Genomic DNA, 14,743 nt, shown 5'->3' with positions numbered 1-14,743 from the left:
GGGTAGGTAGTGAGATAATGGACTTTTTACTGTACTTTCCAAAATCTGTACCGCTACTTTTATTTTCAGAAAACAAACTTAAGAAAGTGGTAACAACTGTCAAATTATAAAATGACTCGAAAGATTTTATTCTCATTGCTACTAACTTTCTAGTTGAGTTAGCACAGGCCAAATGACTTTAGACAGCCAGATGTGGATTTAAATCCAGCATCATCATTTAACAGCTACATGACCTTGGACAAGATATAACTCTGTTGAGTCTCAGTTTCTTTGTCTATTAACAAAGACTTAAAATCTACCTTGTACTATTGCTGTGAGGATTAAATAAAATCACATAGGGAAAGCACAAAAATCACTCCAAGACAACTGTTATTTTTATTAATTTTTATATTACTATTTAGTAATAATTTCAAAACTAAGTTCATTCATATATGTGGCAACAGAGCAGTGAAAGCATTTTGATGACAAAGGACTAGACTAATATACAAGGATTATTATTTACACATTAAGAAAGTCAGAAGATCAGAAATCAGAGGCATTAACTAACAAAGTTCACTTGCTCAAATATTTATAGTGCACATACTGGGATCAATTCAATGAACTAAATCCTGAACTTCTCTTATTATATACTTCACATTTATCTGCTTTCATAAAATTCCAACAGGATAACAATTACACTTTCCTACTATTAAATTTTAGGTATGGGGGCCGGGGGGGGAGGGAGCCAAGTTTTTAATAACTTGCAATAAATTTTTATATTAGTCCAAAAGGTTTTCTGTTTGTTCGTTTGTTTTTTTCCCGAATGAGAATATCTTCCTGCAAAGAAGAAAAGTACAGTTTGGCATTTCTTCTCAAGACATCAGGAAAAAAAAAACAGTTAAAATGTATTCATTTATTCACTAACTGTAACCCCATGTCATTTCCTTCTTTAAAAGAAAGTCAGTAGTCAACATGAGAACAATGTGAGCTTTTGGAAAGGGAGAGCTGCACATCTTATTAACAAGATGGATGAGAATGTCAAAATGGTTTCCATGGTTGATGAATATATCAAAATGAAGGCATCCTATCTTTTCAGTGTCTGGTTATACACATACATACCCTAGTTTTTCAAAAGCATTATACCTGAGCATTAACTGGACATCAGGAGATTTAGGTTATTTTTAAACTATAACTGATGATGCAGGGACTTTAATTTTAAAAATTTTTAGTCAATCAGTAAGTTCCGTTTGTCGTTAATACATGTCATCTAAAACTACTAAATGCCTCTTCACTTTAAAAAAAAATCCACCATAAAAGAAAAAAGGTGCAAATCCAAACAAACAAACAACAGCTACCACCAACCATTAATGTACTTTTTGTTATACAGAGAAGGCAAAAGAGAGGAAACTTTACATCATTTTATTTTCTTTTTCTACAATTAAAAAATATACTACTCTAACCAAATAGGAAGCTGACACACTCAAAAAAAAAAGAAGAAAAGGAAGAAGAAGAGAGAGAGAGAGAAAAGAAAAAAAAGGTACTTAAGCTCACAGTTTTTAATTCTATACAGATACCTGAATAAACAGGCAGGACAAGTTTCCACTTGACAAAGAACCCAGCAACTTGCTGTAAGGAAAAGCAATCTTGGACATCTGATGAAGCCTGAAAAGGAAAACCCAGGGAGCCCACAAAAACAAAAAACTCCTAATGTTTCTTAATTACTCAAAAAATGATTTTTAGAAAATGACCCTCAAAATGATCCGAGTACCTAGGCTTCAGTGGAAATCCCATGATCAAGGCTACATCCCACCTTCCTGAGCATTTCTGTTAGAGGAATAAACATAAGTCAAAGTAACTTCAAGGATCTTGACATTGCGGGGGTGGTGGGGGGGGCAGGAGGAAGGAGGGGAGGGAGTAAGAATTTAAGAGACACTTGTCTCTTCAACTGTATCTACTGCATATTTTACAGTGAACCATCCAAAAGATTTCTTTGTCGTGAAGCAAAAGGAAGCTATTAAATACATTTAAGAATAGCTACTCTAGGGACGGGTTAAGCGTCCAACTCTTAATTAGTTTCAGCTAGGGTCACGATCTCAGTTTCATGGGTTCGAGGTGAGGCAGGCTCTACGCTGGCAGCACAGAGCCTGCTTGGGATCCTCCCCCTCTCTCTCTCCCTCTCTCTCTCTCTCTCTCTCTGCCCCCCCCCCCCGCTCATGCTGTCTCTGTCTCTCTCAAAAATAAATTAATAAACTTAAAAAAAAATTACTTGAAAAAAACTACTTTAAGAATAGCTACTCTAGTGTTTTTACCTGCATTTTATCACAACACTCGTGATGATGTTTACTCTTTTCCAAAACAAGGCACTACAATAAAATATATTTTCTTAGCATCAGTTATATTCCTTACTTTTCTTCTGAGATCGAAGCTTACAATCCCATTTTTAAACATACATATGCTCACAACTTGACCCTTGATTGGCCTTCTATCCCCCAGATATATTTCTTTACCCTTTTAACTGACCAAGAATCACTTCAGATCTGGAAGGAAGGAACACCTGGCTGTGATCTACACAGTTTCTGGGGAAGGAAGGGATGCCCCAGGGGAAAGAAATGGCAGAGGAGTAGACTAAACTTCTTGTCAAAAAAATCTATGTAAATAGACTATGAAGAAAGGATATTATTATTAAAACCCCTTAACAAAATGTCTCTGGTTAATGCCCATAGAAAGCAGTACATAAGCTATCTAAGCTGGGACATAAAATGGTGATGTTTCATAATTTAAATACTACTACTACTGTAAGAGATGAACCTTATAGAGAGACTTCATCTACCCTAGATCAGAGATGCATGTCCAACACGAGAAGAAAGAACAAAGGTTGACATCTCAGACCTTCATTTTTTCTTTCAAACCTCTATTTTTATCCTTGAAATTACCAATTTTTATAAAAATGAGCAATGGAAAAAAATTGAGGTAAAATCCCATGCAAAGTTCTTATAAGAAGAATTTGAGCAGAATAACATCCCCCCAAAACAATGCATGCCAGAAGAAAACACTCACAAAACAAAATTAGGATCTACTATTTCTTTTTGCTAAAAGGCAACAGTAAAACGATGCAAGACATGAAAGAGTAGCATATGTGTGAATTCGAAATAAGATGACAAAACTCAGAAAATAATTCAAAATTTTAAAAATCATTTCATAAGTAAAAACTAAACAAGAAGGAAAACAAAAGTGAAAAAAATACCACAGAGAATACCCTGTGATGGGGATCAGCAAACTACAACCCATGAGCCAAATATGGCCGCCACCTGCTTTCGTAAATAATGCTTTATTGGAACAAACCACACCCATTCATTTATGTATTTATTGTCTCTGGACACTTTTATGGCACTAAAGCAGAGCTGAGTAGTTGAAACAAAGACCATATAGGACACAAAGCTTAAAATATTTATTGTCTAGCCATTTACACAGAAAAACCTTCCAAACTCCTGCCTCAAGAAAAATGGAAGGAAAAGGAAAACATCTTTTAAATGCAAAAAGAAATGAAGATGTATTTTCGGAAAAAAGATTCAAGAGTAAACGACAGTTATCAGGGCTTGTGGGAAGGTGGAAATGAGCAGTTAGTGTTTAAAGGAGTACAGAGTTTATATTTAGAACTATGAAAAAAATTCTGGAAATGGACAGTGGTGATAGTTTACAAGACCGTGAATGTATTTCATGACACTGAAATAACACTTAAAAATGGTCAAAATGGTAAACTTTCTTATATATTATTTTTACCACACAGAGAGAAAGCAAAGTAGCAAATTTAGAGAGGTAACGCTCCAATATACATAAAAGGAAAAAAACCATGGGGCGCCTAGGTGGCTCAGTCGGTTGAGCATCTGACTTCAGCTCAGGTCATGATCTCAAGGTTTTTGAGTTCGAGCCACGCATCAGGCTCTGTGTCTCCCTCCCTCTCTGCCCTACCCCTGCTTGCTGTCTCTCAAAAATGAATAAATGTTAAAAAAAAATTTTAAGAAAAAACCCACAAATATTAAAAACTAAAATTCAAGGAAACCTTTCTAAAATAAAAGATCTGAAACTATATAAAGAAAAGGCATATCATGTACCTGAGAAAAATCAACTTAGAGGAGCTAAGACCAAGATATATATACTCTATTAGAATATGTTGACTTTATGGAAGAGAAAAAAATCCTTTGGACATCCAGGAAAAAAGACCAAGGGAAAGAAAATCAGATTACCATCAGACTTTCAACATTAACAGCTTTTACAGAAGAAAATGGGATAATGTTTTAAATACTCAGGAAAGAAAATGAGAACCAAAGATTTTATATACAGTCAAACTGATTTCCAAGAATAAGCCAACAACTATTACCGACATTTAAAAAAATCTCAGACAATGCTGTTTCCAGGACAGCTTCCTGGGTAAACTCTGGAGAATAACACCAAAATAACTAGAGACATCAATATCAGGACTAGTGGTGAGCATTTGCAGCAAAAATGGCTAGAACAGTAGCTGTAAATAATGATTTCAGGTATCTATTGCTGTATAACAAACTATTCCAAAATCTATGGCTTATGAGAACAACTACTACTTATTACTCTGATGATAACTGTGAATTACCTAAGCTCAGTCATCTGGAGACTTCATGAGGCTGGAATATCCAAGGTGGTTCACTCACTCAGCTGGCAGTGGAGACTGACTGAGAGCCACAGGCCTTAATTCTCTTCTCCATGGTCCCAGCATGGTGGCTGGGTTCCAAAAGAGAAAGTTTCCAATGCATGAATGTGAAAATTTAAGATCTCTGAAGGCTCGGATGTCATATAGCGACACTTCTGCCACATTTCATTCATCCCAGCAAATCACAAAACCAACTCAAATACAAGAGGAGGGAAATAGGCTGCACCTTTTGCTAAGTGATGTCACATACATTACATAAAGAGGAGGAATATATGGGAGTCATCTTTGGCAACTATCACACATATACTTGTAGAACTAAAACTAAATAAAGTTGATAAGAGAAAAACAAAGTAAATGTGCAAGACAGCTTCCAGGATGGCTCCCAATGATCCCCATTCCCCATCATATACACCTTTGTGTAACTCTCCCCTTTTAATACAGGTTGGCTCTATTGATTTCCTTCTAGCAAGAAGAATACTACAAACGTTGATGAGACAATACTTGGGACAGTATATTTCGAAAGGACTCTAGCTTCCATCTTGCTTGTCCTTTCTTGTTCTCTCATTGCTGGCTCTGAAAAAAGTCAAATGTCATGTTGTGAGCTGCTCTATGGAACTGAGGGAGACCTCAGTCCAACAACCTGCAAGGAACTAAATCTTGCTAACAACCACATGAACAAGATTGGAAGCAGATTCTCCCCTCAATCATCCCTTCAGATAAGACCGTAGCCCCAACCCACATTTTGACTGCAGCCAAATGAAAGGCTTTGAGCCAGAGGACGTAGCTAAGTCATGCCCGGATTCCTGACCCACACCTGGAATCGTGACCCACAGCAACTGACCCACTTAAAATTACAAAATAATAAATGTTTGTAATTTTAAGCTCTTAAGTAGTTTCATGAACTTCAGGGTAGTTTCATAAACAGCAATAAATAACTAACACAGTAAACTCAAGAAGGAAATAATTAAGGGAACAAACAATGGAGAAAATTAACAAAGCTGAAAGCTGGTTGAAAAGATCAACAGAATTGATAAACCTCCTAGCAAATCTAATCAAAGAAAACACAAATTATCAGTATGAAAAATAATAAAGGAGTTTATCTCATTAGCTCTTATAGACAATGTAATAGTAATAAAACAATATTATAAACAAATTTATGCAAACAAATTTGACAACTTAGATAAAATAAATTCCTTGGAAAATATAACTCACTAAAATTGGGTGATAATTGAGACAATCTCTCAGCCATCTATGTATAAAAGAAAATTCAATATCAAAAATCCTCCCACAAAGAAAACTACAGGTCTAGTTAGTGTCATTTGGGGATTCTATCAAAAATTTGAAGAAAATTAATGGCAATTCTCCACACTTCATTCAGAAAATAGAGAAATGAACACTGCCAAATACACCTGACAAATACAAATAAAGTGTATTTGGCATAATCCTAATGCCAAAACTCGGCAAAGACACCACACAAAAAAAGAAAATTACAGACCAATATTTCTCACAAACTTAGATGCAAAAATCTTTAACAGAATATTAGCAAATAAAACATAGCAATATATAAAAAGGATAATATACATCATGACCAAGTAGCATCTACCTCAAGAATGCAAGGTTTGACTTAACATTCCAAAACTCAATGTAATGTAATATATTAAAAGAATAAAGGAGAAAACCCATATGGTCATCTCAATATATACAGAAAAAGCGTCAACAACCTTTAATGATAAACACACTCAACGAACTAGAAATAAAAGAGAACTTCCCCAATATGATAAAGGACAGCTTTGAAAAACTTAAAGCTAACATCATACTTAATGGTGAAGTAGTGAACATTTTCCCCTTAAGAGTTGGAACAAGACAAAGATGTCTACCCTCACCACTTTTATTCAACATTATCAAGAAGAACAAATACGAGTCATAACTGACTCCATTTGAAGATGCAATTCTTCAATAAAATCCTAAGGAAATAGTAATTTTCTAGATCACAGGATAATATACAAATTGATCAAATTAGGGGCACCTGTGTGTCTCAGTTAGTTAAACATCTGACTTTGGCTCAGGTCATGATCTCACAGTTTGTGAGTTTGAGCCCTGCATCGGGCTCTGCACTGACAACTCGGAGCCTGGAGCCTGTTTTGGATTCTGTGTCTCCCTGTCTCTGTCTTCCACTGCTCACGCGCTGTCTCTCAAAAATAAATATTTAAAAAAAATTTTTTTAGTATTTTTTAAAAAAAGAAATTGATCAAATTAGCAAACAATTGAAAAATAAAAATTTTCAAAACCCAATGTAATGGGATTAATATACATTTTTTAAAAACTAGGAATAAAAAATCTCATGAAAGACTCTTACACTAAAATTTATGAAAACTGCTAAGAGAAAATAAAGGCCTAAATAATACTCATGCATTAGAAGACTCAATATTGTTAAGATGTTAATTTTTCCCAAATTGACTAACAGATTCAATATAGTCCCAATTATCATCTCAGCATGCTATGTTGTAGAAATTGATAATCTGATTCTAAAATTTCAGTGAAAATGCAACAGACCTAGAAGATCCAAAGCATCTTGAAAAGGTTAGCCAAATTGGAACATTCAAACTATCAACTTCAAAAATAACCACACAGCTACAGTTACCCAGCCAATGTAATTCTGACATAAAAACAGGCAAATATATCAACAAGACAGAATAAAAAGCCTGAATACAGACCCCCCCTTATACAAGCATCTGATTTTTGACAATGAAGAAAAAGCAACCCAATAGAGAAAAGAAAGCCTTTTCAAGAAACAGCATCAAAAAAAGTGAATATCTACCCAGAGAAAAATAAACCTCAACTCAAGCTCACAGATGACACAACAATGAACATAAGATTGATCACAAACTTAAATGTAAATGCTAAAACCATAAAGCTTTTAGTAAGAAACATCTATCTTTGTTACTTGGGAATAGGTGAAAGTTCTTACCCCAGTAATAGGTCACAGAAAGCAATAACTATAAAATAAACATACAAATAACATAAATTAAATTAAATTTGAAACTTCCATTCAAAGGACTTATTAATAACGGATCAGCACATGTGTAACATATAGCTAACGAAGGATTAACACGCAACTATATAAAGTACTCCCAAAATTCAACATAAAAAGATGAACCCAATGAAAGCAAACTTTGTCCAATTTTTAAAAAGACAAAACTTCATAAAACATATATAAATGGCAACTAAACAGATGAAAAAGTCTTCAACGTTAGACTTCAGGGAAATGCAAAATAAAATCACAATAAGATAAAATTAAAACATCTGAGAACATGAAATGATGAAGATACAGAACAGCTAGAACTCTTACATATTACATTAATGGAAATGTAACATGACACATCCACTTTGGGAAAACGTCTGTAAGTTTATTAAAACTGAGTATTTACCTACCCTAAGCCCACCAATTTCAACACTAGGTATATGCGCAAGAGAAAGAAAGTCTATGTCCACACACAAAAAAATGTTTTTTACAAGATTGTTCATAGCAGCTTCCTTCACTAAAGTCCAAAACTGGAAATACCCTAAAAGTTCATCAACAGGAGAAGAAACAAACCAACTATAGCACATTCATATAATGAAATACTATTCAGCAGTAAAAAGGAGCCACTGATACATGTTACAACATCAAAAACATCAGCTGAGCAAAATATATCTTACAGAAAAAGAGTAGATATTATAGGACTCCATTTTTATGAACTTTTAAAACAGGCAACTTATAATCTAGAGTGGACAAAAAGAACAATATTTGTATCTGGGACAGGGATTGAGGAAATGGGCATGAAGGAACTTTCTGAGGTTATGATGACTTTCCAAAAGGGTCTGAGTTGTCACATTTGTCAAAACTCAGTGAATGGGGGCACCTGGGTGGTTCAATCACTTAAGCGTCCAACTCTTGCTTTCAGCTCAGGCCGTGATCTCACAATTTGTGAGATCGAGCCCCGCAACTGGCTCTGTGCTGACAGTGAGGAGCCTGCTTGGGATTCTCTCTCCCTCTCTCTCTGCCCCTCCCCTGCTTGCACACATTCTCTCTCTCTCTCTTTCTCTCTCTCTCTCTCTTTCTCTCTCTCAAAATAAATGAACTTAAAAAAATTACTTAAAAAGAACTCAGTGAATGTACAAATAAGATTTGTACAGATTTTACATTAAAACACAACTTTGTAAACAAACACTGAACTCTAGATAATAATATGCATATATTCGCATACTTAGGGAAGGTGCACAGATGCTTGCAATTTACACTAAACTGCCCCCCCAAATAGATTGGTAGAAGAATATACAAGCAGATACGTATGTAATAGAAATTACACAGTATTTTAATTTATATAAACAGTCCTCTATTGTTGACTAGTTTTATATAACATCTTACAAATAGCTATTTTGTTCTTTAAATCATTTGCCTCCAAAGAGTGACATAGTTAAAGTAGAAGAAAGAGAAAAGAGAAACTTACCACATCTTTCTAACTAAAAGTTCAATGTAACTTTTTTTTTAAATGGTACCTTAAAGCATAAGATTTTAAGAAAACACTAAATAAAAGATAAAATGGAAAGACATTTATGAAGCTAGTTCCTTTTACAAATTAGATCCTTCTTAAACTCTGAGGCAGGGCATTTGCTTGAAAGTATAATCAAGGAGTTTACCAAACAATGTTAACAATGTTAAACAAGATTCCCACTCCAGGACTGAAGGGTTCCGACTCATTTTCTTAGCCATTGATGGGCAACAGCTCAGAAAACGTGATGTTTTTTATGTGCCTTTTTTTCAGGTGTAGGAACTTCATTTGTACCATCAAAGTCAAAAGAAAGCATAAAACTGCCATACATAATTTGCTGGATTTGATACTGAAGTGCCTCGTATTACATATCCTAATCTTAGGTTAATTAACTACTTGGGAAGCCTATTTCAAAAGTTTATCAATTTAAATACTACGAAATCTCAGAATTCAATGCTTCATTCAAGTTTTTTGTTTTTTTTTTTAAACCCATCTAAACTTTTCTTTAAAAGAGATCACATGAGAACATACTGGTCCTTGTAACAAAAATATGTCACTAGGAACTGAACTGAACACTCCAAATTGATACTATTTATATAGCTTTGCCTGCTGTCCTTTAAATAACAGAAAATCAGGGTCAAGGATCTTATCTGTAGGAGAAAGTCTTATATAAACTCTAGTCAACAATGAAAAGACCGGGTCCTTTTGATATGGCCATAGGCATTAGAATAGTATTTTGAGAATCTACATAAACAATGGAAACTGGAGATTACGTTTCTAATTATGGACAGAGTGATTCCATTATTGTGTCTAAGCCATATTTTAAATAAATAATTATCACGGTCCAAAATGGGATAGAAAAAAATGTTTAATTCTGCATCTGGAAAGAATTATGATAATATTTTTAAAAGTTATAAGGATTTAGGGGTGCCTCAGTGACTCCATGGGTTAAGCTACCAAGGCACCCCTAAATCCTTATAACTTTTAAAAATATTTTGGTTTCAGTTCAGGTCATGATTTCACGTTTCATGGGCTTGAGCCCTGTGTGGGGCTCTGCACTAACTGCAGAGTCTGCTTGGGATTCTCTCTCTCCCTTTTTGTTCCTCTCCTCCCTCTCTCAAAATAAATAAATAAGTTTTTTTTTTAATAATAAAAGTTATGGGGCGCCTGGGTGGCTCAGTCGGTTAAGCGGCCGACTTCGGCTCAGGTCACGATCTCGAGGCCTGTGAGTTCGAGCCCGTGTCGGGCTCTGTGCTGACCGCTCAGAGCCTGGAGCCTGTTTCAGAGTCTGTGTCTCCCTCTCTCTCTGCCCCTCCCCCATTCATGCTCTGTCTCTCTCTGTCTCAAAAATAAATAAACGTTAAAAAAAATTTAAAAAAAATAATAAAAGTTATAAGGATTTAAATATGACTTCATACCACTTGAGATCCTGAAAATGGTTTCATTTCATTCTATAGAACTGTAGACTCACTTCTCAATGGAAACAAAGGCATTAATTAACACTCTTCCTTTCCAACCTTTGCTTGGCTAGATTGGACCCATCCTTTAAATCCCTCTCTGTCTAAAAAGACTTCCTTAAATGCTGTAAAACCAGGACAAGAAACCCTACTGCCTCCTCCACTAAAGTATATTCCGATAACTCCAGGTTACACACTTTATGGGGTTTTGTTATTACTGCTGTTCTTGTTTAGTCTTCCCTATTAGACTGTAAGCTCCGTAAGGGCTTAGATAGCCCTACCTACCACATCAAAATTGTGTTGGTATTTAACACCTGACCTATGACAAGTAACAAAACATTTGTGGAACAAATGAATTACGGTTTTTAAACTTCTCCACCCAAGGGGTTGTTCCAATTTCCTCTTTAAAACAGTTTTTCTATGACAATCCCATTACTAGCATTCTAACCAAGAGTCAACTGAGAATTACTCTTAACCACTCATCCAACACTACGCAATGCACACAAATATGGAAGTATGATAAACTGCGGAGTGTTATGTTTTTATACCACGTAGTTTTACTGTGTTTATCTGTTTTCCACAACGAAACTAAAAAATTTTTCTTAAAAAAACAGTTAAAAGTCAGGTTCTCATAATTACAACATAATTACAGGCCTGTGTGTTATTGTCTTGTAACTTATTGGGTACACATAAAACTCTAAAACAGAATAAAAAGTAACTATTGTAGCACACAGAAGTTGATTTAGAAGCCAAGCACTGGTTCATGTGTGACTGATCCTAAATAAGTACATTATCACAGATATACACATAACTATCCTCTGTTAACAATTACTTATAATGTGGTACAGTGAGGAATGACAAGATTTGTGATATGCGCTGAACTAGTCAAGTTTGGAACAATGTATGCAAAAGCAAACCTCAGTTGACTTATTATATCAGACTCAGAGCTTTCATTTGACCTAAAGAAAAATAAATGCTATTTCATCTAAAATAAGCAACACCCTTGAGCAAATATCTACTATATGGGCCTGTTTATGATTCAATTCACTAAATACCTAATAGTATCTATACTATCTATAGTGTCTATACATCAAAAATGGATCCAGTAATCTAATAATGATTTCCTGTTTCTCATATTGCTGACCATGACCCATTAACAAACCACAAACAACATTTGTTAAAAATGAAATGGAATAGGATATAAAATATAAGAAGATAACACATGCAATAAAGGAAAGTATTATTTCCTAAAACTTTTGATTCAGTTTCTACGTGTGTGAAGCAATGTAAAATATATTTCTAAGTATAGACTGCAATAAAAAAAAAAATGTGTGAATGCTACTTTTAGAGCTTATGCCCCAGTTACTTCTTCCCCCAAAACAGTGCAAAAGCAGAAACTTTCCATCACACACACTCACAAAGTGAAAAGTGACCTTAACCCAGGTATTGGTTTTAATAGTTTTAGCTTGATTTCACAAACTCTAAAATCAAACAGTTCAAATCCACGTTCCATGATTCTCTGTGTGAATTTGAACTTATTTTAATAATAAGTGCTTCATGTCTGTCATCTATAAAATGAGGGTAATAATATCTTTCAAGTTGGGGTAAAAAATATATAATACACATAGTTCCTAACATATCTTTTACCATAAATAGAACAAACTGAAAGTGATATGTATTGCCAACATAGCAAGAACCTTAACAGGAGGTATCTTCGGTGTGTTATCTTTGATGTGTGTGTGTGTGTGTGTGTGTGTGTGTGTGTGTGTGCTTTTTCATTTTGTACATTTCTGTCCTATATGAATTTTATAATGTATATAGAGCATATACATTTTTAATGTTTCTAGTGTATATAACATTATTCTCTTTATATTTTAGAATATCAGTAGTAGATATCTGGGCAGTGAGATTATGGTCCTTTTTAAAATACTTATCTGTATTTTATAAAAATATACTAGGTATTTTTAAAAGACAATGGTCAATTACTTGATTTAAAAAAAAAAAAAAACCACACACACACAAAACGTGTGTGGTCCAGAGTTTAGGAACTAGCAGGTTTTTTTGGAAAACTAATGTGCCAGATGCTTCTCACTAAATCCTCACACAAACTTAGTGTATCATTTTTGTCCACGAGAAAACCGAGGCAATTGAGATAAGGTAAACTGTCTATCAGACAAGTAACAAATAGGAGTGTCCAGGACTTCAAACCCTTTATTTCTTCTACCATCACATATGCATCCAAACATTCTTCTCCAGTTGTTTCATATAGGCATATTTGAATCTACCCAATTAGGCTGTAAACTCCTTGAGAAAGGGGGAAAGTTTCACATACTTCATTTATGTCTTTCATTGGCTTACTAAGAGTACCATAGATCCTTAAACACTTGTTGAGTTACATTAAACTTCTTTTGGTCTAGACTATCCTCATGGAACATACCCGTGTTGTAAAAACGAAATAAACTAGTAAACAAACGACAAAACTCTTAAGACTGCCCAAATCTAACTTTATTCCTTCACACTCGTAACCGAAAAAGTTTAAGTATACCCATATCTGGAGACGATCTCTAAGGGAGTTTGGAAACGGGTACAAGTATCACTATGCGAACGCTAAAAAAGAATGAATTCACACATTCCCCCACCACGCCCCCGTCATCCAGGCACTATCCTAAAGAAAGGAACCTCTAGACTTCCGGTGAGGTGTTGAAGAACCATAACAACGCCCCCACTTTATTCTATCATAACTTGTTTTCCATCCCTACCCAGACCCCTGTCCCCAAGACCAAACCTTTAATAAACAAAAGTCTCTGACCTGCAGCGAAGTGCAGGGGAGAAGACTTCCGGCCGGCCATGTCCTTAGCATTCACGTTTGCCGCGTCCACCAGCCTCTTTACCCGGGACACGTCCCCATTGCGACAGGCCTCCAACAGTTCCCGTAAGGCCCCGCTTACTGCTGGGACCCCTGGCCCAGGTCCCGCTGCCCCAGGCCCCAATGTTGCTGTGGTGCTAACTCCTGCCGCCTCGGGGCTCTCCGCCAAGCTCGATCCAGGGGAGGATGGAGAGGAAGATGAGGAAGAAGTCGGGGAAGAAGAGGACGACGGTGAATTGTTACTGCCACCGCCGGCTGGGTTGGGAGCGACCCCGACGGCAGATGAAGCGGAAACCGCCGGGGCCACGGGAGCGGCGGCGGCCGTACAGATTGTGCTGGTGGTACTGCAAGAGCTGGTACTGTCAACCGGCTCCGGGGATCGAGGCCTGTCGGGCGGATCCCGACTGCCATCCCCCTCCGGCAGCGCTAGGCCGTGCCGCGGGGAGGCGAAGGGGGCCAGGCCACCCGCCGTTGGGGAGGCTGGTGTGGTCCCCGGGGCCAGGCCAGGGCTGAGTGGGGGTGGAGGTGGCGGCGGCGGCGCCGAAGCCCCTGGGGCGGGCTGGAGCTGTTGTTGATGATGGTGGTGATGATGCTGAGAGCGACGCGACGCCGCCATCTTCGGACTCCCCCAGCACTGTCACTGCGGCAACGGCCCCACCGCCCGCCCTCACTTCCGACCGCTAGGCCAATTAGCATCCAGCGCACAGGAAATGATGCGGAGCGGAGTGGGAGGGGCCAAAGAGAAGGAGGGAAGTATTGGGAGCTCAGAGGAAAGCCGATGAACGGGGCGTGGCTTTGTGACCGAGGGGCGGGTTTTGTGAATGAGGGGCGGGCTTTGTGAAGCCTTGGCGGGCCGGCTGCGGAGATTTGAAAGTTGGAGCAGACCACTCCATAAATGAGGCACTTTTCTTTCCTCCATTCTCGCTTTCAGTTTGCTTGCCTTGCCCTGCTTGGTTCTGTCGCCACGTCTCCTTTAGTCTTCCGTATCTTGCTCCGGAGCGTGCTCCTAAGGCGTAACTCAGTGCAAGAAGGGACTGTATCGCTTATCATGTCTCAGGTGGCCTTGTCTGAGAAATGGAACTGTGAGTACCTACCACACAGAATTGTTAGCAGAATTAAATGAACAAATGTACACAAAGCGCTCTGACCGTTACTAAAACATAACTATATTTAGCCCATTGGTAATTTTTTTTTTAATGGAGCCCCCATCCTCTCCCCTCCCCCC

General features: G+C 37.0%; 1 protein-coding gene and 1 long non-coding RNA gene across 3 annotated transcripts in view; one reads left to right on the top strand and one right to left on the bottom strand.

Annotated features, from left to right (window-relative positions):
• The window catches only part of TNKS (tankyrase), a 215,073-nt gene extending 200,883 nt beyond the window's left edge, over positions 1-14,190 (bottom strand). The window contains exon 1 of the mRNA XM_015082858.3: positions 13,462-14,190. Coding sequence (XP_014938344.2) covers positions 13,462-14,134 — 673 coding nt within the window. The 5' untranslated portion in view covers positions 14,135-14,190. The remainder of the gene's footprint in view (positions 1-13,461) is intronic.
• Positions 13,928-14,743, top strand: part of LOC106984664 (uncharacterized) — a 94,840-nt gene continuing 94,024 nt past the window's right edge. For both annotated transcript variants that reach the window (XR_008295897.1, XR_001431745.3), the window contains exon 1: positions 13,928-14,600. This is a non-coding gene — a long non-coding RNA (uncharacterized LOC106984664). The remainder of the gene's footprint in view (positions 14,601-14,743) is intronic.

The sequence above is a fragment of the Acinonyx jubatus genome, chromosome B1, assembly GCF_027475565.1.
Source record: "Acinonyx jubatus isolate Ajub_Pintada_27869175 chromosome B1, VMU_Ajub_asm_v1.0, whole genome shotgun sequence".
In the NCBI taxonomy this organism is placed as follows: Eukaryota; Metazoa; Chordata; class Mammalia; order Carnivora; family Felidae; genus Acinonyx; species Acinonyx jubatus.
Note: the sequence above shows the minus strand (reverse complement) of the source record. Positions and strands in the feature narration are given on the sequence as shown.